At 39.1% G+C, this 22,224-nt stretch overlaps 1 protein-coding gene across 1 annotated transcript in view; it reads right to left on the minus strand.

Annotated features, from left to right (window-relative positions):
• Nucleotides 1–6,769: 6,769 nt before the first annotated feature.
• The window catches only part of LOC126473344 (C2 domain-containing protein 3-like), a 62,675-nt gene continuing 47,220 nt past the window's right edge, over nucleotides 6,770–22,224 (minus strand). Inside the window, exons 11-12 of the mRNA XM_050100340.1 lie at nucleotides 14,260–14,525; nucleotides 6,770–9,561 (exon numbers count right to left, since the gene is read on the minus strand). Coding sequence (XP_049956297.1) covers nucleotides 8,370–9,561; nucleotides 14,260–14,525 — 1,458 coding nt within the window. The 3' untranslated portion in view covers nucleotides 6,770–8,369. The remainder of the gene's footprint in view (nucleotides 9,562–14,259; nucleotides 14,526–22,224) is intronic.

Raw genomic sequence — 22,224 nt, forward strand, 5'->3', positions numbered from 1 at the left:
AAGAACCAGAGGTTGTAGAGTGTTTCAGAGAGAGCATTAGGGAACAACTGACAAGAACAGGGGAAAGAAAAACAGTAGAATAAGGATAGGTAGCTTTGAGAGATGAAATAGTGAAGGCAACAGAGAATCAAGTAGGTAAAATAACGAGGGCTAGTAGAAGTCCTTGTGTAACAGAAGAGATTTTGATATCAATATAATAGAAGGAAACATTCCACGTGGGAAAAATTATATATAAAAACAAAGATGAGGTGACTTACCGAACGAAAGCGCTGGCAGGTCGATAGACACACAAACAAACACAAACATACACACAAAATTCAAGCTTTCGCAACAAACTGTTGCCTCATCAGGAAAGAGGGAAGGAGAGGGGAAGACGAAAGGAAGTGGGTTTTAAGGGAGAGGGTAAGGAGTCATTCCAATCCCGGGAGCGGAAAGACTTACCTTAGGGGGAAAAAAGGACAGGTATACACTCGCACACACGCACATATCCATCCACACATACAGACACAAGCAGACATATCTAAAGACCAAATATGTCTGCTTGTGTCTGTATGTGTGGATGGATATGTGCGTGTGTGCGAGTGTATACCTGTCCTTTTTTCCCCCTAAGGTAAGTCTTTCCACTCCTGGGATTGGAATGACTCCTTACCCTCTCCCTTAAAACCCACTTCCTTTCATCTTTCCCTCTCCTTCCCTCTTTCCTGATGAGGCAACAGTTTGTTGCGAAAGCTTGAATTTTGTGTGTATGTTTGTGTTTGTTTGTGTGTCTATCGACCTGCCAGAAGAGATTTTGAATTTAACTGATGAAAGGAGAAAATATAAAAATGCAGTAAATGAAGCAGGTGAAAAGGAATACAAAGGTCTCAAAAATGAGATCAACACGAAGTGCAAAATGGCTAAGCAGAGATGGCTAGAGGACAAATGCAAGGATGGAGGGGCTCATCTCACTAGGGGTAAGATAGATACTGCGTACAGGAAAATTAAAGTGACCTTTGGAGAAAAGATAACCACTTGTATGAATATCAAGAGCTCAGGTGGAAAACCCATCCTAAGCAAAGAAGGGAAAGCAGAAAGGTGGAAGGAGTATATAAAGGGTCTGTACAAGGACGATGTACTTTAGGGCAATATTGTGGAAATGGAAGAGGATGTAGATGAAGATGAGATGGGAGATTATCTGCTTGAAGAATTTGACAGAGTACTGATAGACCTAAGTCGAAACAGGCCCTGGGAGTGGACAACATTCCATTAGAACTACTGACAGTCTTGGGAGAACCAGCCATGACAAAACTCTTCCACTTGGTGAGCAAAATGTATAAGACAGCCGAAATACCCTCAGACTTCAAGAAGAATATAATAATTCCAATCCCAAAGAAGGCAGGTGTTGACAAGAGTGAAAATTACCAAACTATCAGTTTAACAAGTCATGGCTGCAAAATACTAACATGAATTCTTTACAGAAGAATGGAAAAACTGGTAAAGCCAACCTTTGGGAAGATCAATTTGAATTCTGTAGACATGTTGGAACACACGAGGCAATACTACCCCTACAACTTATCTCATAAGATAGATTAAGGAAAGGCAAACCTACATTTCTAGCATTTGTAGACTTAGAGAAAACTTTTGACAATGTTGACTGGAATACTCTCTTCAAAATTCTGAAGGAGGCAGGGGTAAAATACAGGGGAGCAAAAGGCTATTTACAATTTGTACAGAGCATGAAAGGGAAGCAGTGGTTGAGAAGGGAGTGAGACAGGGTTGTGGCCTATCCTCGATGTTATTCAATCTGTATATTGAGCAAGCAGTAAAGGAAACAAAAGAAAAATTTGGAGTAGGAATTAAAATCCGTGGAGAAAAAATAAAAACTTTGAGGTTTGCAAATGACATTGTAATCCTGTCAGAGACAGCAAAGGACCTGGAAGAGCAGCTGAACGGAATGGACAGTATCTTGAGAGGAGGATATAAGAACATCAACAAAAGCAAAATGAGGATAATGGAATGTAGTCGAATTAAATCAGCTGTTAGATTAAGAAATGAGATACTTAAAGTAGTAAAGGCGATTTTGATATTTGGGGAGCAAAATAACTGATGATGTTCAAAGTAGAGATAATGTAAAATGTAGATTGACTATGGCACGGAAAGTTTTTCTGAAGAAGAGAAATTTGTTAACATAGAGTATGGATTTAACTGTCAGGAAGTCTTTCCTGACAATATTTGTGTAGCCGTGTATGGAAGTGAACTATGGGCAATAAACAGTTTAGACAAGAAGAGAATAGAAGCTTTCAAAATGTGGTGCTACAGAAGAATGCTGAAGATTAAATAGGTAGATACCTAACTAATGATGAGGTACTGAATAGAATTGGGAGCAAAAGGAATTTGTGGCACAACTTGAATAGAAGAAGAGATCAGGTGGTAGGACACATTCTGAGGCATCAAGGGATCACCAATTTAGTACTGGAGGTAAGTGTGAAAGGTAAAAATTGTAGAAGGAGACCAAGAGGTGAATATGCTAAGCAGATTCAGAAAGTTGTAGGTTGCAGTAGTTATTCAGAGATGAAGACGCTTGCACAGGAGAGAGTAGCATGGAGAGCTGCATCAAACCAGTCTCTGGATTGAAGTCCTCAACAACAGTCTACACAATTCTCTACTTATTCCCCATGTTTCTTGAATATCCTGTTAAGCTGCTCACAGTAGTATCTCGATGTATTTTCCTCCTATATCTGTTAGGCCTTCCCACAATTTGTCTAATTATTGTGTTTCTCTTAATTTCTCATGTGCATCACAGATGTCCTAGTGTCTCCCACTAACTTTATTTTACCTAGATTCAATAACTACTTATTATTCCTTTTTCCCAATCCAAATTGTCAAAAAGACGAAGACATCTTTCTCTGATTTCCCAGAAAATGGAGTGACCAATGAAATCATTTTAGTATCAAGGATAGGTGCACTAGGAGTGACTGCTTGTTTCTTTCCTTTCTTTGTTGTCCTAATTCTCTCTCTAACTAATCCACTTGATCTATTAGAAGGTAAATCGTATCTTGAGCCAAAACTTGTTTATTGATGCTGCCCAGAGCTGGATACATACAGGGGACAGGCAGGGCGTGCGGGCCCCGCTTGCGGGGCAGCCCGCATTGCCACCTGCGCCACCCCCGCCAGTCAGCCTGCACGCTATTCGTTCGTTTCTTTTGTCAGTTGACTCAACTGAATCGAGTTACCAAGTAGTTGTACTTTCCTATGTAGCACACGCACAAAGACACGGCCGAGGTCGACAATGGAGGAGGATCGGTTTAATGGCTTAGCTCTGTTGAACACTCACCCTGTCATTGATTTTCCCATTGATGATGTAATCAACTAATTTACCAGGAAGAATAGGCACACAGAATTCATCATTTAAGAAAGAGAACCACAATTGTAACTTTTTTTGTATCATAAGATGGCTTCGTCTTGTATATGTGTATAATCCGCTTTACTTTGCATGTGACTTGATAGTTTTTTTACAATGGTATAAGTAAAGGTAGCTCAAGGTATCTTGAGGTTTTCCTGTATCTGCCACTGATGCTGCCTACTTACTGTTAACACAAGTATACTGTAATATCCAAAATAAAATGAAAAGAAAAAAAGAAAGCATAAGGAAACAACCATATAGTTTTGAAAAAAAAAAACTCTAAAATTAACAATTACTCATACTGCTGCATAGGCTGTCCCTGCTACAGAACTATGGAACTGGTTGCTGTCTTCAGATTGTCATCCATCTGGAACAGTTCATCCGACACCAGTTATAATTGGGTTTCCAAAATGGCTGGGTGAGTGTGGTGGTTTTCTGCCAAAGATGGGTGCCGGAGCAACAGGAGAAGACAGTTTGTAGGTATAAGAACTGCTTTATTACTGTTTGTTTACAATCATTGGACTCTTGAAACTGCTAGCACTGATGGCAAGTGAGGCTGATACAAATCATGGCATCTCCGGCCCTGCACTTTAGTGCAAGGCAAGAAAGTCCCCCGTTGGTACCTCGGTATGGGCGAGGAAGGCTGGATCACCCATGTCATAGCTCCATGGAGGCAATGGACTTCTGACCTGCCCATTTACCTGCATGCTCAGGTGGTAGACAGAGATTCAAAGTCTCGTGAGACAATAGAGACAACCGTATCATTAATACAACACTAAACAACACATGCTGGACTTCACACTGCTGCCTAGCAGCTCAACAATGATGACTGGCCCAGTAGGGGTTTAAATGCAGCTGCTCTTGTCTTTCTTTATGGAAGTATTCACATTTCTATGTCGCACGGAAACATTCTAGAACAGAAGCAATGACCGAGGAGGCTGTTGTCATGCACATGTCGGTCAAGCCAGAAAGGCTTCCCAAAGGCTGGCCCCAGGCTATGGCATGGGAAATGGTGTCCTGGAGTGTCTTGGTGCAGCTGAGGGATGCTGGCAGCCAGTATTCATTTCCTAGTGCACTTTTTGACTCTAAGCTCTGCTACTTTCCACCTCATTACAGTTCTTTCTTGTAAGAGTACAAAAAAAAAAAAAAAATCAGCTACTTTTCATGGTGTCTCAGAGGTCAAGGCACTCTGAAGAGGTACGCAAATCATGTGATGCAATTAATGAGAATTTCTCTCTAGCAATTTGAATGGTGGGAGACAACCATAATACAATGTTACACCAAACTGCACATGCAGCAGCTGTTTCTCGCTTGTGTCTGTTCTCAAAACAAAGTTTATTATCACTGGATAATAATCAGTCTTGGGGTACAATGGTTCACAATTCAATTTCTCGGGCTTTATTTCTACACTTCCCTATAATTCTCTTACTGTGTGACAAAGCTGAAGGTTTCTATGCACCAGTGTCTGTCTCTTCTAACTCTCTTCTGAACATTATTGGAGAATTCAAAACTTGCAAGCAAGGGAACCTGTAGGAATTATATAACAGTATTGTAGCTGTAAATCTACATCTACATCTACATTTACACTCCGAAAGCCACCCAATGGTGTGTGGCGGAGGGCGCTTTACGTGCCACAGTCATTACCTCCCTTTTCCGTTCCAGTCGTGTACGGTTCGTGGGAAGAACGACTGCCGGAAAGCCTCCGTGTGCACTCGAATCTCTCTAATTTTACATTCGTGATCTCCTCGGGAGGTATAAGTAGGGGGAAGCAATATATTCAATACCTCATTCAGAAACGCACGCTCTCTAAACCTGGACAGCAAGCTACACCGCAATGCAGGGTGCCTTTCTTGCAGAGTCTGCCACTTGAGTTTGCTAAACATCTCCGTAACGCAAATAACCCTGTGACGAAACATGCCGCTCTTCTTTGGGTCTTCTCTATCTCCTCTGTCAACCCGACCTGGTACGGATCCCACACCGATGAGCAATACTCAAGTATTGGTCGAACGAGCGTTTTGTAATCCACCTCCTTTGTTGATGGACTACATTTTCTAAGGACTCTCCCAATGAATCTCAACCTGGTACCCGCCTTACCAACAGAATTTTATATGATCATTCCACTTCAAATCGTTCCACATGCATACTCCCAGATATTTTACAGAAGTAATTGCTACCAGTGTTTGTTCCGCTATCATATAAGCATACAATAAAGGATCCTTCTTTCTATGTATTCGCAACACATTACATTTGTCTATGTTAGGGGTCAGTTGCCACTCCCTGCACCAAGTCCCTATCCGCTGCAGATCTTCCTGCAGGGACTAACGAAGGTCTGTAAAATCTGCATAATCCCATTGTGTTTCATACTTATGGAAGACATGGTCTTGATGAAAGGTGATAGACTAGACACGCTTGACAGTGCTAGTAACTCCTATATACTGTTTTCCAAATGTTCTCTCCTTTTCACTATTACAAAAATAGTCATGCCTGGGTATCTTGGTTTGGTGAGCACTTGCGCGCAAAAGGCAAAGGTCCTGAGTTTGAGTCTTGGTCCAGCACACAGTTTTAATCTGCTAGGAAGATTCATTACAAAAATAGTTTGACTTATCCATTTTCCCATATTGCGTTTTGGTTCAATTTTACTTTGTTGTTTTCTCTATAACAGACTCCTAATAGCTTTTGTGTATCATGTCTTATAGTGTTTAACAGTCTCACCAGCTGGTACTGAATGACCTGTCCAGATCAGTATGCAGAACTGGTAATGGACAGTTCTGTCAGATCATCAAAGATCTGATTCAGTCACATGAAAAGTGACAATTAAAACTGCCCATTGAGGCACTGATGTGCATGGCTATAAAAACTATATGTACTAATCACATCTAGTGTATGGTCTGGAGGCCCCACATTAATGTTTGTTTCTCTTCAACATCCATTCATCAACTAATCGTATTGTTCATTATGCAGTAAAGAACCTTCTACAGTGGTTTATATGTTACTTACTGTATAGGTTACAGACATGATTTGACTGTTGTTTCAAAAATTAAAGGGTTCACTCTTTTTCATTATATTCTTCTTTTAACAAAGTAGTTTTCAGACAATCTATTCAGATCAGAAACTAGCACACCATAAAACTTTGTTGGGAACAATGGTGGCATCTGGTAACCAGCAGATACTTATCAGTAAATATACATTTTGAGTTTACATACAGAATTCCTAAGACCTAACCTGCTTCCTTTCATACTAAATATTTATAAAAATGCAATGTGATTCTGTCTTCAGCATACAGCAGCCTTTCATTGTGCTATTTGTATTTTAAGTACCAAGGATAAAATGCCAAATTTTTTGTATAATTTTATTGAATCTTCAACATTATTCTGAAGTAAGGTCAGAAAAAGATACAAAAGGTTTTTTGGAGCATAACAGTCATTAAAATATTATTACATTTTGATGAGCTATTTACAAAGAATGAAGCTGCTATAAATTACACACAAAGTTTACAGTATAGGCAATATTCCAGAAATAACTAGACTAATTTGTCCCAAGAGACTGTTGTCATTTGCTGAAGATGCTGGAAAAATCTTAAATTAATACACACTATACACATGCTGCACTACAGTATAAGATCAGTACTAAAACAACAGGTTTTATAAAGAAGCTCCATTGTGGCACTTTGAAATGGGCCAGTTTTCTGTCATCAGTATGACGGAATGTAGTATAAACAAGAAACTTGTAAACCTGTTACCATCATCAAGGGGTTAAAATTTCATCCAATGTATTTTGACACTACAATATAACTACTCATAATTCCTCAAAAATAGAATACATTTACACATTACAGTTAAGCGAAAACTTTGTCATCTAAATGTTTTTTGTAAATACTCTATTAACAGAATGTATATACAAATAAATACATACAAGAAACAGAAATGCTCTTAAGTAATGGAAGTTTCTGTGGGTTATGACATTTCATTTCTTTCACAGTGTGTGTACAACCAATGACATTAACATTTTTTTGTACTCAGAGCTTACAATAGTAAATGGGGTGTCGGTAATTTTGCTTCTACAGACACCAGTTTTCCATTAACCACACTGTTTTCATATTTTCCATGACACACTATTTTGATAAATCAAACTGTTCCAGCATTTTTATTACTTATGGCCTTTACAATATTTGGAGGGGGGGCAGGGGGGATTTATGGCTGAAAACTGTTAACAAGAAGTAATTGTCACCAAAATAAAAAAAGAAAGTCTCAATGACCTTACACAATTTAATTTTAAATTGTATGTAAAATATTCTTTGCAGTTTAAACAGAGGCACTAATGCGTACTTTATTTTGTCAGAACTGCTGACAGTCTTTTGAAAGCCATTTATAAAATTATATAAAAATATACTTTGAAGTAGCACCAAAAAGGCAACATACAAGAAAGTAATATTTCGAAATTGTACTGGTTTCTTGCAGTGCACTGAGAGTGCTCTGTGAGTATTAGCACATCGAACTGCATTTGAATAGCATCTCATTGCTAACTTCCTTTTCATCAAAGGAAGAAAAATTACCTCCGGTAACTTATAACATCACTGTTCTACAGTACATCACTTTCAAAAGTATGTCATTTAATTCTAACAATGTTAAGAATCAGTTTCACTTTCCTTTCTGAACACCACATTTGGTGACACTGGAAGAGTTCTTACTAACTTATAACAAGTAATTGCAGTTATCAAGTCCTCAGCATTTCATGATTTGAGATAAAAGGAATAAAGTAACAGCCTCACAAGTTCCCAGTTTTTGTGAGCCTAGTTACATGTTCACTTCATTCTCATTTGGTGGGCAAAAGACTCCCCAGCCACTTACGTACTATGTGGCAATACTTTACACAAGGTAGATAAAAAAAGTAACAACTGTATGAAAAGTACAAAAGCACAGAAACTGAGTAACATGCTTACTCAGAATTAAAACGTTATTATTCACATTAGAGACATTACTTTACTGCTTCAGATACGATTATCAGAAGTATTAGTCTGCCGACTATGTGAAGAGTTCTCAGATGGATTCCCACCTTCTGGAGCCAACCTCTGAATTTGTAAAACAGAAGAATTTGATTCTTCTAAGAAACTCCCTTTATTTCTCATAGTGTGAAGAACATTTAAGGAATTGCATGGTTTTGTCACACTGTCTTCTCCCAGCACTCTTCCATCCTCAATGTCTTGAGTATTCATAACTGAAAAAAATTCTGATGGAAAAGAGCTGCTAAAATTATTTGTTATAAATTCACTTTCACTGACAGCTTTCACCTCTGTCAGATTCTCACTGCTTGAAAGCAGAGTTTCACAGCTGACACTCTTCCTTGTGGCACAAGTTATTGAATCTGAACCTGCATTACACATGACTGACTTTTCTCTAACATCATGTTCTGTGTTATGGGTATTTTCTAAGCAGGATTCCAGAGAAGGACTAAAGTTCATTCTTTCACTGTTGTGTGTGTTCCTTCTGATGTTGTCTGTTGCCTTTTGTTCATCACTGGTATGAAGGTTCTTATAAATATTTTCATTTACATTTGAAATGAACTCATCACCAACTTGGGAACTGCACAGATTTTCTCTGGATCTGTGTGTTCCTTGTTGGACCAACGGTTGTGGATTAGAACAGTTCAACAACTGCTGGAATAACAATGGATTAAACACATTTTCTAATTCAAGATCTTTACTTGCAATGTCCTTAAAATAACTGCTTAGAGAATCAAAATCATTACGACAGATTTCATCTTGGCCGGTCTTGTCTATTGTCAGTGTAGCCAACTTGTCGACTGTTTTACTGTAATCTCCATCTAACTTGTTTCTTTGACCATTTTCTAGAGTAAGATTGTCTTTCTGTATATGCAAAGTTTCTTTCTCATATGCCACCATCTCATTCTCATTGTTAAAATGCTGGGGTTTTTCAATTAACTTATTTCTTTCCCCTGTCACACCAGATGTTTGTGTTTCACAGTGTTTCTGTGGCTCCAGAACATTTCCTGGTACAACAGTCTGATCTTCTGTATTCCATGATGAACATTCATCCCCTGCAATATCATCCATATCAAATTCAGGATCTACGGATAAATCTTCTTCTTCTACCTCCTGCGTGACAGAATTTAAACGATGCTTAAGTCTTTGTGTTATTTCGTCCAGTTCAAGCAGCTTGTTTCTGTAAATAAAAATAGAAATTACGATTTCAGACATTTTGGAAAATATGTACAATCCGCATTTCCAAATAGCCACAGCACATTCTTAAGAACTGATTTCCAACACATCATCACCGTCTTTAACTTAAAAAAAAATGTGTGTCAATGTAGAATGTGTCACTCTGTATGTGAGGTCAAAAATGAATGGGAATACTGAAAAACCCCACATTTCCAAAACACTAAACTCTTCAGGAGATGCAAAAAAAACATTCTAGATCTTAAAATTACACTGAAATTCCAGTTTTCTGCTCATTTTTCCTTAATATGACCCTAGAAGGAATAATGTCAATGGACTGTAGACAGCCATTCCACATTTTTTTAGTGTTAAGTTAAAATTTATTTAGTGAACATGTGGAGTTTCTCGATATTTTGTAATAAATAAGTATAAATTATCATTTAACTCATACTTTATTGCTAATATGGGCAAAAATCAAACAAATCAAGCCTATTTTCCACACACTTTGCAATTATCATCCATACATGATTAATTCCTCGACACATGTTGACCAATTGTGTATGCCAGTGTAGAAGTTCTGGGTAATTTCTTCTATTGGCAGGAATGGTAAAAATTGCTACACGTCATGCAGTTTCTTGTCATTTACAAGCACATACTGATCATTCTCTCAATTCAAAACAGTGCTGACAACATAAATTTTGAAAAAGCCCATACCTTTTGTACATCTGAGAGTTTCTCTTCAGTTTAGGTGATACAATGGCTACATAACAACACAGAAAATCCACAACATATGGTGTTTCTCTAAATCATAGTTTCAGTTCAAAACTCAGTTTTGTCAAAAAATGGACATGTGGGGTTTTTCAGTATTCCCATTAAAACATTTTATTGCTTACATAAAAAAATAATAATAATTTAACAACATGAATGGGAACTACATTGACCAGATTCATTTGAAAACTTCAATAATCATTATTGTTCAAATACTGATTCATGTACGGAAAAAACTTACAGGGTTTCAGAAGACGAATGCATGAACACTAGAAGACATACAGAAAAATGAAAAATTTCTGTGGGTAGAACATCTCTACAAGTTTTGATTCGTAATACACACTGTGGCATAGTTGCAGAGCCTATCGCTAGGTGGCAGGCGTGTTTGAACACGGCACATAATGGCATGGCATATAATGGACTAATTCATGCACTTTGTGCCCTTGAATTTGCTAAATCTGTCGGTTCAGTGATTACTTCATAACAAATAACAGGTAAAAGCTATGAAAGATAAAACAATCCATGGGTGACACAACAGGTTATCTGAACCTGGCTGCTAGGAGGTGCAAAGAAAATGAGCTAGAAATCATCTACCGGGAGCCCGAAGAAATCAACGACACATGCAAGCGAGAACTGCAGAAAACCATAAACAACATGATATGTTGGGACACATCTGGGATTGTGTTGAGATCTGTCACATCACAAATAGTGCCCAAAATAAGCACCTGCATTAAAAACTTGCAGGGCCTATCCACTGATATGTGTCTATTTTCTGTATGTCTTGTAGTTTCTGCATAGTTGGCTTCTGAAACCCCGGAGGTACTTACAGCGAAACCCCTTTTCTATGTTTTCATGCGGTCCAGACTTAAAAAACGCAAAATCGAAGAAAAAGCAAAATCACAGAAAACGTTCAAATCTCCAGAATAGAAGCAAAAACATTTGTAATTGGCATATATGATTACAAATTGAAATTCTCTCCACTACATTTTATAAAATCTGTAAAAATGAAGGAAATTAAATGTACAATACAGAGTTTATACAATAATTTGTGGTAATGAATTTTATCAGATCTTAAAAAATCACAGTTGTTAACAGCAAGAAAAAATTTCCCAAAAATTGAAATTGCTATTTGGGTACAAGGTAATCAAGCTATTTTCCAACACGTTATAACCACAAATTATATGGCAAAACATGCGTTTTTAAGAGATCTTTCCTTTGTGCTCATCCAGAAAAAAAGCAAAAATTTATGAACATGGTGAATTAAACCAAAAACTGTGAAATACACTGAAAGGGATTGGAATCCAAGATGTGGGCTATGTGTTTCTCTTGATGAGAGAAACAGGGATGTGAAAAAATGAGTTTACTCCCACAATTGACATTACAAGCTTATTAGAAGTCGACACAGTGAATTTCTCTACACCGTGTAAAATGTAAATTTAAGGAAAGCTCAGCCGCTACAGTTTTGCTTCATGCCTATCACTGCCGCCAATCTTTATGATCTACAGTGTGTGGTGCAAAGTACATACATGTGTAGTGTGTGTAGTAGTTGCAACAGTATCATGTCACATTTGACCAAAAAAGTCTTTAAAACCCTTGTTCTATTTCTGTGCGATGTCTCTGCCATAGCACGATCTGTATGAAAAGTATATTTTCAGCACTTCCCAAAATGCTACCACTGCTACCTGCACTCCTGCCATCAAAGGGCCACTATCTCTTACCACACATCTAGCAGGCAAGTTCATTTTACATGTGTTAGTGTGGTATGGTGGCTGCACTGGCTGTTGGGTGATGCAACAAGTCACCAGCCAATAAGAGCTCAGAAATGGTCAACATTTTCTTGAAGCTGAGCAAGCAAATTTTTTGAGACTCTAGCATTTGAATTTAAAAAGTTTACGATCAATATTGTTATTGAATACAGTATGCCAGAAGTACATGCAAAAGACAAGATTTCAGTTATAAGTGTCACAAGAAAATGCCACAACCTAGTTGCATCACAATTGCGGAATGAAGCCAAATGTTGTAAGTTGTGTTGGCAACACCAATCATGGATTGCATCAACATCCTCTCTTGTGTCTCCCCTCTCAACAACAGCCTAAATATTCCCCCAACTCCGCCACCACTAGTGGTACAAATCATCTTTCTTTTGTGCCACTTATAACTCATTTAGTCACATCAAATGTCAATGGCAGGAACAGGATGAAGTCAAGAGAGACATCGAGTAAGAATGTAGAAATAAGGTAAACCTTACTAGGAAGAAACATAAAATCGGTGAATTTTTAGCATTGATCTTATGGGTTAGAGGTTACAAATTTATGGCATAGAATCACAAAAAATGTAAAATTGGAGAATGTAAAATTGTAATTCCACTGCACTAATAACCCTGTATAAATTACTGTAACCACATCACAAAATCACTTAAGAAATCAAGTAAATGGTCAGCAAGTTGCCACATTTTCCACTTAGAATATGTCCTATCACTGTAAAACTCACTTGTTCCACATCATAGTGAGAGATAAGAATTATGATCCACAAAACACTGAAATAAGTCACTAATGATTTTCCACCAGGTTAGCTAGGAGCCACTTCTGCACATAATTCATGTCTGTATTTTCCAACCATGATTTATTAAATGGATATTTGGAATACTCATGCCTCTTAGTGCCTGTCTTCCTTGGTACTGACATTATTGGGTTTGTCTTAAAGTCTGAGAGTAGTTTGTCTGTCTCCTATATTTCACGTACCATGTGAAAGTTTCATCATGGTTTGTTTTTCCAAAGATCTCATAGTTCCGAATGAATATTTTCCTCTCCAGCTAGCTTGTATAGTCCCTCAATACTTTGTCAAATTATCCTCACAGTATACTATCCTCATCCTATCTCTATCCACATTCTTTCTTGACAAAACTGTGTGCCTGGAATACGACCGGAACCTTTCTTTTTCAAAAGCAATGCTTTTACCAATTGAGCTATCTAGACACAACACAAAACTGTTCTTCACAACTTTAATTCTGCTGACAGTAATTTACGAGAAGAGTAATAGCACAATTGAAAATGTGAACAATGGTCATGAGTCATGCCTGAGCAATTCATTCAATAGGAGCAAGTGTGAACTCTACTGCAAACAGAAATGTGCAATCTTGACTGACAGAACATTTTATTTCTGTCTTTGTATGAGCATAAACTGTGCTGCCATTTTGAGCAGGTTGGCATCCTCTGACAAACATACAGAACCTTATCTGACCACACTCTCAACAACTTTCCACAGTTCAATATAAATGCTTAATCACTGATAGGTGCACCTCTTTTTTGTCACTGTTGCATCCAGGTTTAAAAACACTCCAAAATATGAATCACAATCTGCCAACAGAAATGCACTCTTTTCTGACTGTACCACAATCGGAGCTTGTCAAGTTGTCTTAACCGTACTCATACTCAGGATGAGCAAGATTCAAATCCCCAGCTGTCCATTATGGCTTAGGTACTGCATTCTTAAATCACGTACAGCAATTGCCAGTGTGGCACCCTCAGCCATATAAATATGACCCAATTAATTTTCTAATGCTAATGAGTGAGTTAATGGAACATTAAACTTCAAATTTCTCCCATCTCTGTCGAAAATATGTATAGATTCCATAACACCGTGTATGAACTGTTCACAATTTTTATATGCATCCCAAATGCTTGTCCAAGAAACCAATATAATAATGATGTTTGATGTTTTAGATTTCAAACAAAATTAAAACTAACTACATAATACTAAACATCCTTGGGGAACTAATGAGATCTGAAAATTCCATCATTGATTATGTATATATTATTCACTTTCATAATTAAATTACCTGACTTTCTAAATTAAATAACTTCATGTGGATGAAATTATGGTTGCAGATACCTTGGAAAACTTTTATCATTAAATCATATAATAACCAGAAACTCACTTAAGTGCACTTGAAAGAAATGAGGAGATGTCTCCAAAATCGTCAAGGGCAGGTATTGCAGAGCCAGATGCAGCAGGGCAGTGGATACCCTCAAGAGAATGATCCACTGATGATATACTGTTCGTTTCCATCTTACTCTTATTATGTTTTATGCCTGCGGTATCAAACAATGACGCTGCTTGTTGTAATAGTGGCAGTTTCTGATAATCTTCGGACAGCTGTTGAATGCTGAATCTGGTCAGACTTTCAAGTGGTGTGATGTTGATCTGTAGTAAAAATTGAATACAGTGAAGGCAAATTCTATTTTATAAAATGATTTTAAAAGTTTAATCAGATTAAGCACACTGGACAAAAAATTAGTCACTCCCAGAAGACATCACCATGTAGCACCTCCTCTAGCATTGATGAAGGAATCAAACCAGGAATACATGCATGCAGTCCTGTGAACATGGTTGTCATCATCTTGGCAGTTGGGAGTGTCAACAGCACTCTCATCATGAAGATATAGAAAAGCCACACTTGGACACCAATAATGTTGAAATAAATATCCTGGTTCTCAGTAACCTGAATGGGTGGACCAAAGTCATGGTAAGAGAAACGCATCCAAACATCAGAGAACCACCTCCATGCAGAACTACACCATCCAAACACACTGAAGGTTAAGTGTCTATTGGGTCATCAGTGCACTTGACACCTTGCATCATTTGAAAAGGGACAAAAGCACAAATAATCAGATCACATTACATGCCTCTAGCCTGCCAATGTCCAGTCACAACTCCAAGTCCAAATGTCCATTGCATGCAATTCACTTCACAATGTTCACCCTGAAACTGCTTGACATACACCTGCATACACTGACAAGGTGTGACACTTATCTTCGCTTCATGTCAGTTAGAACCTCTTAAGACCACTGTTCTTATGAGGCGCCACATGGTTGAAAATGGTACACCATTCCTTGTAGACAAATTGCGCAGTCCACATTGCTGCTGTTGCTGCTGCTGTTGTGTTGTGTTGTGTTGTACTGTTGTTGTTGTTGGTGGTGGTGGTGGTGGTGGTGGTGGTGGTGGTGGTGGTGGTCGTGGTGGTGTCCTTGTCATTCTGAAGGCTGGTTTGATGCAGCTTTCCATGCTAGTCTACCCTGTGCAAGCGTCTTTGTCTCTGCATAACTACCGCAACTCACAACCATTTGAACTTGATTACTTTGTTCAAACCTTGATCTTCCTCTTCAATTTTTACCCCTCACACTTCCTTACATTACCAAATCGATAATTCCTCGATGCCTCAGGATGTGTCCTATCAACTAACCCCTTCTTTTAGTAATGTGTCACAAATGTCTTCACTTCAGTACCTCGCCACTTGTTATTCAATCAACCTGTCTAATCTTCAGCATTTTTTTTATAGCACCATATTTCAAAATGTTTTACCTTTCCCTTGTCTGAATTGCCTACCATTTGCCTTTCACTTCCACACAATACTATACTCCAAACACATCCAGAAAGAGTTCCTGATATTTAAATTTATATCCAGTGTTAACATATTTCTTTTTCAGAGATTCATTTCTTTTCTATCGCCAGTCCACATTTATATCTTCCCTATTTCAGCCAACATCACTTATTTTGTTCCCGAAACAACAAAACTCACCTACTACTATTAGTGACTCAATTCCTTATTAATTCCCTTGGCATCACCCTATTTACTTCAGCAACATTCCATTACCCTTGTTTTACTTTTACTGCTGTTCATTTTATAATCTCTTCCATTCTGTTCAACTACTCTTCTAAGTCCTTTTGCCATCTCTGACAAAATGACAGTGTCATCAACAAACCTTCGTATTTATTCTCCCTGAACTTTAATCCCTTTTCAATTTTCTACTTGGTTTGCTTCACAGTTCCTCAGCGTACAGACTGAAAAACATCAGAGATATGCTACAACCCCGTATCACTTCCATCAGTCTCCTTTTCTTGTCCTTAACACTCTTATAACTGCAGTCTGCTTTCTGTACAAGCTGTAAATAATCTTTCTGTACCTTTATTTTTCATCTGCTAAGTTTTTATTTTTCATCTGCTAACTTTTTATTTTTCATCTGCTAACTTTTTATTTTTCATCTGCTAACTTTTTATTTTTCATCTGCTAACTTTTTATTTTTCATCTGCTAACTTCCAAATTTCACGAAGGTACTCAAGCCAACATTGTTAAATGCTTTCTCTAAACCTACAAATGCTGTAAATGTAGCTTGCCTTTCTTTAATGCTTTAATCAATCTTCTAAGATAAGTCGTAGGGTTGGTACTAGCTCATGTGTTCTTACATTTTTCTGGAAGTCAAACTGATCTACCCCAATGTTGGCCTCTATCAATTTTTCCATTCTTCTATTAATAATTACCATCAATATTGTTTAAAATTGGATTTCTTACATTCTTCCTTAAGTCTGAGGGTATTTCACTAGCCTCAAATATCTTGCACACCAGGTGGAATAATTTTGTCACAGCTGGCTCTTCTGAAGATCTCGATTATTCTGAGGAAATGTTATCTACTCCAGAAGCCTTGTTTCCACTTACGTCTTCCAGTGCTCTGACAAATTCTTCTCACAGTAGCATATCTTCTATCTTATCTTCACCTACTTCTTCCTCTCTATTTGTAATATTGTCTTGAAGTCTGCTCCCCTTATATATAGACCCTTGATATATATTCCATCCACCTTTCAGCTTTTCCTTCTTTGCTCAGTTCTGACTTAACATCTGAGCTCTTGATATTCATACACTTGCTTCTCAGCGTCTATATTTTCCCTAATTATGCGTACTTCTACAGCCTTGCTCTTGTGCTCCTGTCTTTGTTACATAGCCATTTTCACTTTCTGTCAATCTCACTGTTTTAGATGTCTGTATTCCCTTTCACATGCTTCAATTGCTGCACTTTCATATTTTCTCTTTCGCCAATTAAATTCAATGTTTCTGGAGTTATCCCATGGATTGCCACTAGACATTGTCTTTTTACCTATGTGATCCTCTACTCCTTTCCTCTTTTCACTTTTCAAAGCTACTGATTTGTTTTCTACTGTATCCTTTTCCCCTGCTTCAGATCTACATTGCCTAACAAACAACCACCTCTATCTAGTACTTTCCACTTGTCCACACCCCATCTCCTTATTGTTTACCTTTTTGTTAAATTCTTTATGCTGCACCTACAGTATGGCATTATGTATTGCTGGGGCATGCAGTTCATCCCACTGTGGCAAGGTCCATGGTTCATGGTTCATGGGTGGGAGAAGGTGGGGTGTCGACATTGCTACACCACAAAATTTGATGACTTCATTACTTCTTCATGGTGTGGTCATGGACACATTCATCACAATACCTCAATTCTGTCACCTCTGCATGTCAGCCTACACTAGTGTCCTAAAGTTAAGTGTAATCATGAAAGGAGGACATATACCTTAATCAGGGTAACAGATGGATTAATGAACAAGCTACAGCTTAATCATATGACAATTGGCTTCCACAGTGCATGAAACATAATCTTAGAAATGATCTGATAGCTAAGATACATATTTGTAAGAAAATAACACAACTAGGAAATCTCTTCCACAGTAAAATGAGCTGCCAACAGGGGATATGGCTCTCCCTAACAACCAAATATGCTGCACAGCAACGTACAACATGGCATGCTCTCTATGAGATGGTTCAAGAGCTCTTTTGGCAGTCGATCCTATTCCTCAGCAAGAGTGGTGCAGAGGTCAGGAAGTGTCTTCGGTGAGACTGAATGCAATTCACCTCTCTGATGCATCCCAGGCATGTTCTATACGATTCAAATACTGGGACATTGCTGGCCAATCCACATGACAGATACCTTTACATTCAACAAGTTCATTCACCAGAGCAGCTCAATGCAGACTGGTGTTGTCGTCCATGAAGACTTAGTCTGGACCAACTGCAGCTCTGAAACGGCGACATGTGGTAGCAGTACCTCATCTCTCTACCTCAAAATGTTTACAATATTCGTCCAACTCCCAACAAAGATGTGCAGCTCCATATAGCCTTTCAGCATGATGTCTCTCCACACCATGAAACCATCACCACCAAACAGGTATCTTTCCATGATGTTCCTGGTGTTGTACTGGCTACCAGGTTATCTCCAGAGTAATATGAAACAAGAATTATTTTTCCAACTGAAGCAGAATTCCTTTATGAAGAACACATTCCTCCACTCATTCATGGTCCAATTTTGATGTTGTTGACTCCACAATACATGGGTCCATCTCTGTGCTGGAGTGAGCAGAATGCGCACGGACGGACATACGGCAAACAGCCGTGTTGTTCTGTCTCTGATACACGGTTTGTTGGGAAACAGTAACTTCCGAGACAGCTGCAAGCTCTGCAGCCAACTGTCTTGCAGATGTACTCCAATTTCTTTGGGCAGTTTGGCCAAATATCGATCCTGCCGTAGGTTGGTTATTTTTGGTTGACCTCGTACCAGCCTATGGCGGACATCTCCTGGGTCTCAAAACAATTTCCAAAGCCTCAAAATGACATTCTGTGGCACATCCAAGGATACTGAGACTTTGGCTTTGTCTGGCCTATTCCAGGTAGCCAAGAATTCTACCCTGCAAAACAGGATCCAAATGGCACCTTTGTGGTATTATGTTGTCAACTTCACCAAGAGACTACTCTCTGTTCACTATGCATGGACAAATAAGACTGAGATTACACGCAGTTTGTGATTTCCTTTCAGTTATACTACTACTCACAGCACAGAGTACTCCTTTCCTGTACAGAGCGAACAAGTAGTATTCGTACGTAAATATTTACAGTGACGGGTGATTACTCACCTTTCTCTTTTCACTGTCGTGTTTTTGTGCTTATGCTTAACTTTTCAACACTAGTGAATTTTACTATGCTGATTCCATATAAGGCAATGGCCTTGCCGCAGTGGATACACCGGTTCCGGTGAGATCACTGAAGTTAAGTCCTGTTGGGCGTGGCCGGCACTTGGATGGGTGACCATCCAGCCGCCATGCATTGTTGCCATTTTTCGGGGTGCACTCAGCCTCGTGATGCCAATTGAGGAGCTACTTGACCAAATAGTAGCGGCTTCGATGAATACCATCATAACGACCGGGAGAGCGGTGTGCTGACCCCACGCCCCTCCTATCCGCATCCTCCTCGGAGGATGACACGGCGGTTGGATGGTCCCGGTAGGCCACTCATGGCCTGAAGATGGAGTGCTGATTCCATATAAACATCTGACACATTTGCACCACCTCACTTCCGTGATTAAGGTGAGTTGTGGAGGGACAGTTGCCCATCAGGTGCCAGTTCTACAAGATCTGCAGTGGTCCGAAGAAATCAATGCATTATTTTAAGGGTGTGACCAATATTTTGTCCAGTCAGCTTACACTACATTATTATACAACTTAACAGATGCACAAAACTGACAACTACTTATTTGTAAACATTCACTAATAATATCATCCTAAAACTAAAGAATTTTCTCAAAAGGTGTTAAACAGTTTCAAATAGATTAGCAGTAGCATCTAGTTCCCTGGGTAAAAATAATGAAGCAGGACTACTAGTATGGAAAAATGAAGGGATGAGATAATCATAGCAAATGAAAGAAAGAAAATGGAATTAGACGAATTTATAAGATACTGACTTGCATAACAGTTTACAATCTCCCAATAAACTTAAATCTTTAAAACAAAATATTCTAAATTGTTAGTTTCTGCAGGCTCTGAATCCTTCTAAGAAAGTGTGAAGGAAGGATATAAAAATATTTAATTTTTGGAACTGTAGCTCTCTTGTTTGAGGGCTAGGAGAAAAGCAAGATATGCAAAGTATTTCAACTATTAATATTCTTCACATCCTGTTCTACCATGTCTCCTACGACCTTCCATCCAAAATGACTTTTCATTTAATTCCTGCATAGTCCTTTTTGCCAGAAAATCAAGTTTCAAAAGATAGGGTTTATGTAATCTCCTGTTTATATCTGTATCTGCTGCCACTTGATAGTAGAAATTTTCTCCCTCTTTATTAGACAGAATAGTAAGATAGTTATATTTCACTGTTACTCTCTATTCATATCTTGCATATCGCAAGTTCTCTTGACTATAATTCTTAGATTCTCACCTCCCAAGTGCACTTGATTGATTGATTAATTAAGAGGGGTTATGGGACCAAACGGCGAGGTCATCAGTCCCGTAATTCCAAAGTTAGTCACAGAAGAAAGAGGATCCGCTAAAAGTAGACAGATCCAGTCAGGGGAATCAAATTATAAAATAATGAACATGAAACACACACAGTAAAGGCATAAAAGGTGAGACCAAATCTAAAAACTGGAAAAAAGGAGGCGGTCATGGGGTCACAGACCGAGAAGAGTGGAAAAGAAGTCCCAACGACAACCAATCTGCCCCTGCTCCAAGAATAAAGTGGATCCTTATATCTGGAAATAAAAACCACTTTCATGGAGGAAACTGAGGACCAATTCAACCATCCTTGGATTGTCTGCTAATATTAAATTTAAGAAATTAGGAAGACTATATTTAAAATGAAGGGCCGAAAGAAGGGGAGATTCCACCAATATGTGGGATATTGTCATTCTGGCTCCACAACCACATTGTGAGGATGGATCATTACGTAGGTGGAAACGATGGGTGGGCTGGGTATGATCAATGAGTAAACAGCATAAAACAGTGGACTCCTTGCAAGAGGAGCAGAAGGAAGAGCACCAAACTGCAGTAGACTCCCTGGAATCATGAAAGGAAATGGGTGGTAAGTATCTGCTTCTCTAGCCAAACTGTCAGCCAGTTCATTCCCTAGGATGCCCACATGACTTGGGACCCAGAGAAAGACAACTGAACAGGCGGCACCCTTAAGGGCAGAGAGGAGGTCATGGATAGCAGAGACCAAAGAGTGATGAGAGTAGCATAGGTCGATAGCCTGTGGGCTGCTCATTGAGTCTCAACAAATTAAAACACTGTGCAGTGAGGCCTGAGATACAAAAAGGAGGGCCCTGTGAATGATTAGAAGCTGTGCTCTGAACACACTACATAATCCCAGCAATAATTGATGTTCGAAGCCAGCAGGAGACGTGAAAGTGTATCCCCCCTTATCAATAGTCTTAGAACCATCAGTGTAAAAGATGGTGGCACCCTGGACCTCTGCAAGGATGGCACATATAAAACGCTGGAAAGCCATAGATGCGAGAGAGATCTTATGACCCTGGAGTAAATTGGTCCTAACCTGTGGTCTAGGCATCTAGGCACCATCCAAGGGGGGAAGGGGGTGGATATGGGAGGAAAGACGCAGGGTGCAGTCCAGTGACTGGAGATGGAGATCCCGACAGAGGGAAGTGAGACACATGCCAACCGGCAGTCCCACCTGTGGGTGGGTGTTAGGAGGGACACATCCCTCATTGGCAAAGAGCACAGGGTACACAGGATGGTCAGGGAATTGGTGAATGGCAACTGCATAAGAAACAAGGAGTTTGCTCCGTTGTATGGGTACAGGGGGAACCCCCGCTTAGGGGAGGAGACTACCAATGGGACTAGTGCGAAAGGCACCAATCGCCAGACGTACCCCACAATGATGGACAGGGTCAAACAGTTTCAAAGTGGAAGGAGCTACTGAGCTATAAACCCGACTGCCATAATCTAGTCTGAACAAGACCAGAGCACGGTAAAGATGGAGAAAAGTGGAACAGTCTGCACCCCAAGATGTGTGGGCCAGGAGACGGAGAGCATTAAGCTTCAGCATACATGTAGTCTTTAAGTGGCGAATGTGGGGCAGCCTTGTCAGCCTGTTATCAAAAATAAGACCCATACAACATCGAGGAGCTGGTCACCTAAATAAAGTTCTGGATCCGGGTGTACTGTAGGTCGATGACAAAAACGCATAACCCACATTTTGGGGGGAGAAAACTGGAAACCATGGGAGGTGGTCCATGCAGAGGCCCATCAGATGGCACCTTGGAGT

Source organism: Schistocerca serialis, chromosome 4 (assembly GCF_023864345.2).
Source record: "Schistocerca serialis cubense isolate TAMUIC-IGC-003099 chromosome 4, iqSchSeri2.2, whole genome shotgun sequence".
NCBI classification, from domain to species: domain Eukaryota; kingdom Metazoa; phylum Arthropoda; class Insecta; order Orthoptera; family Acrididae; genus Schistocerca; species Schistocerca serialis.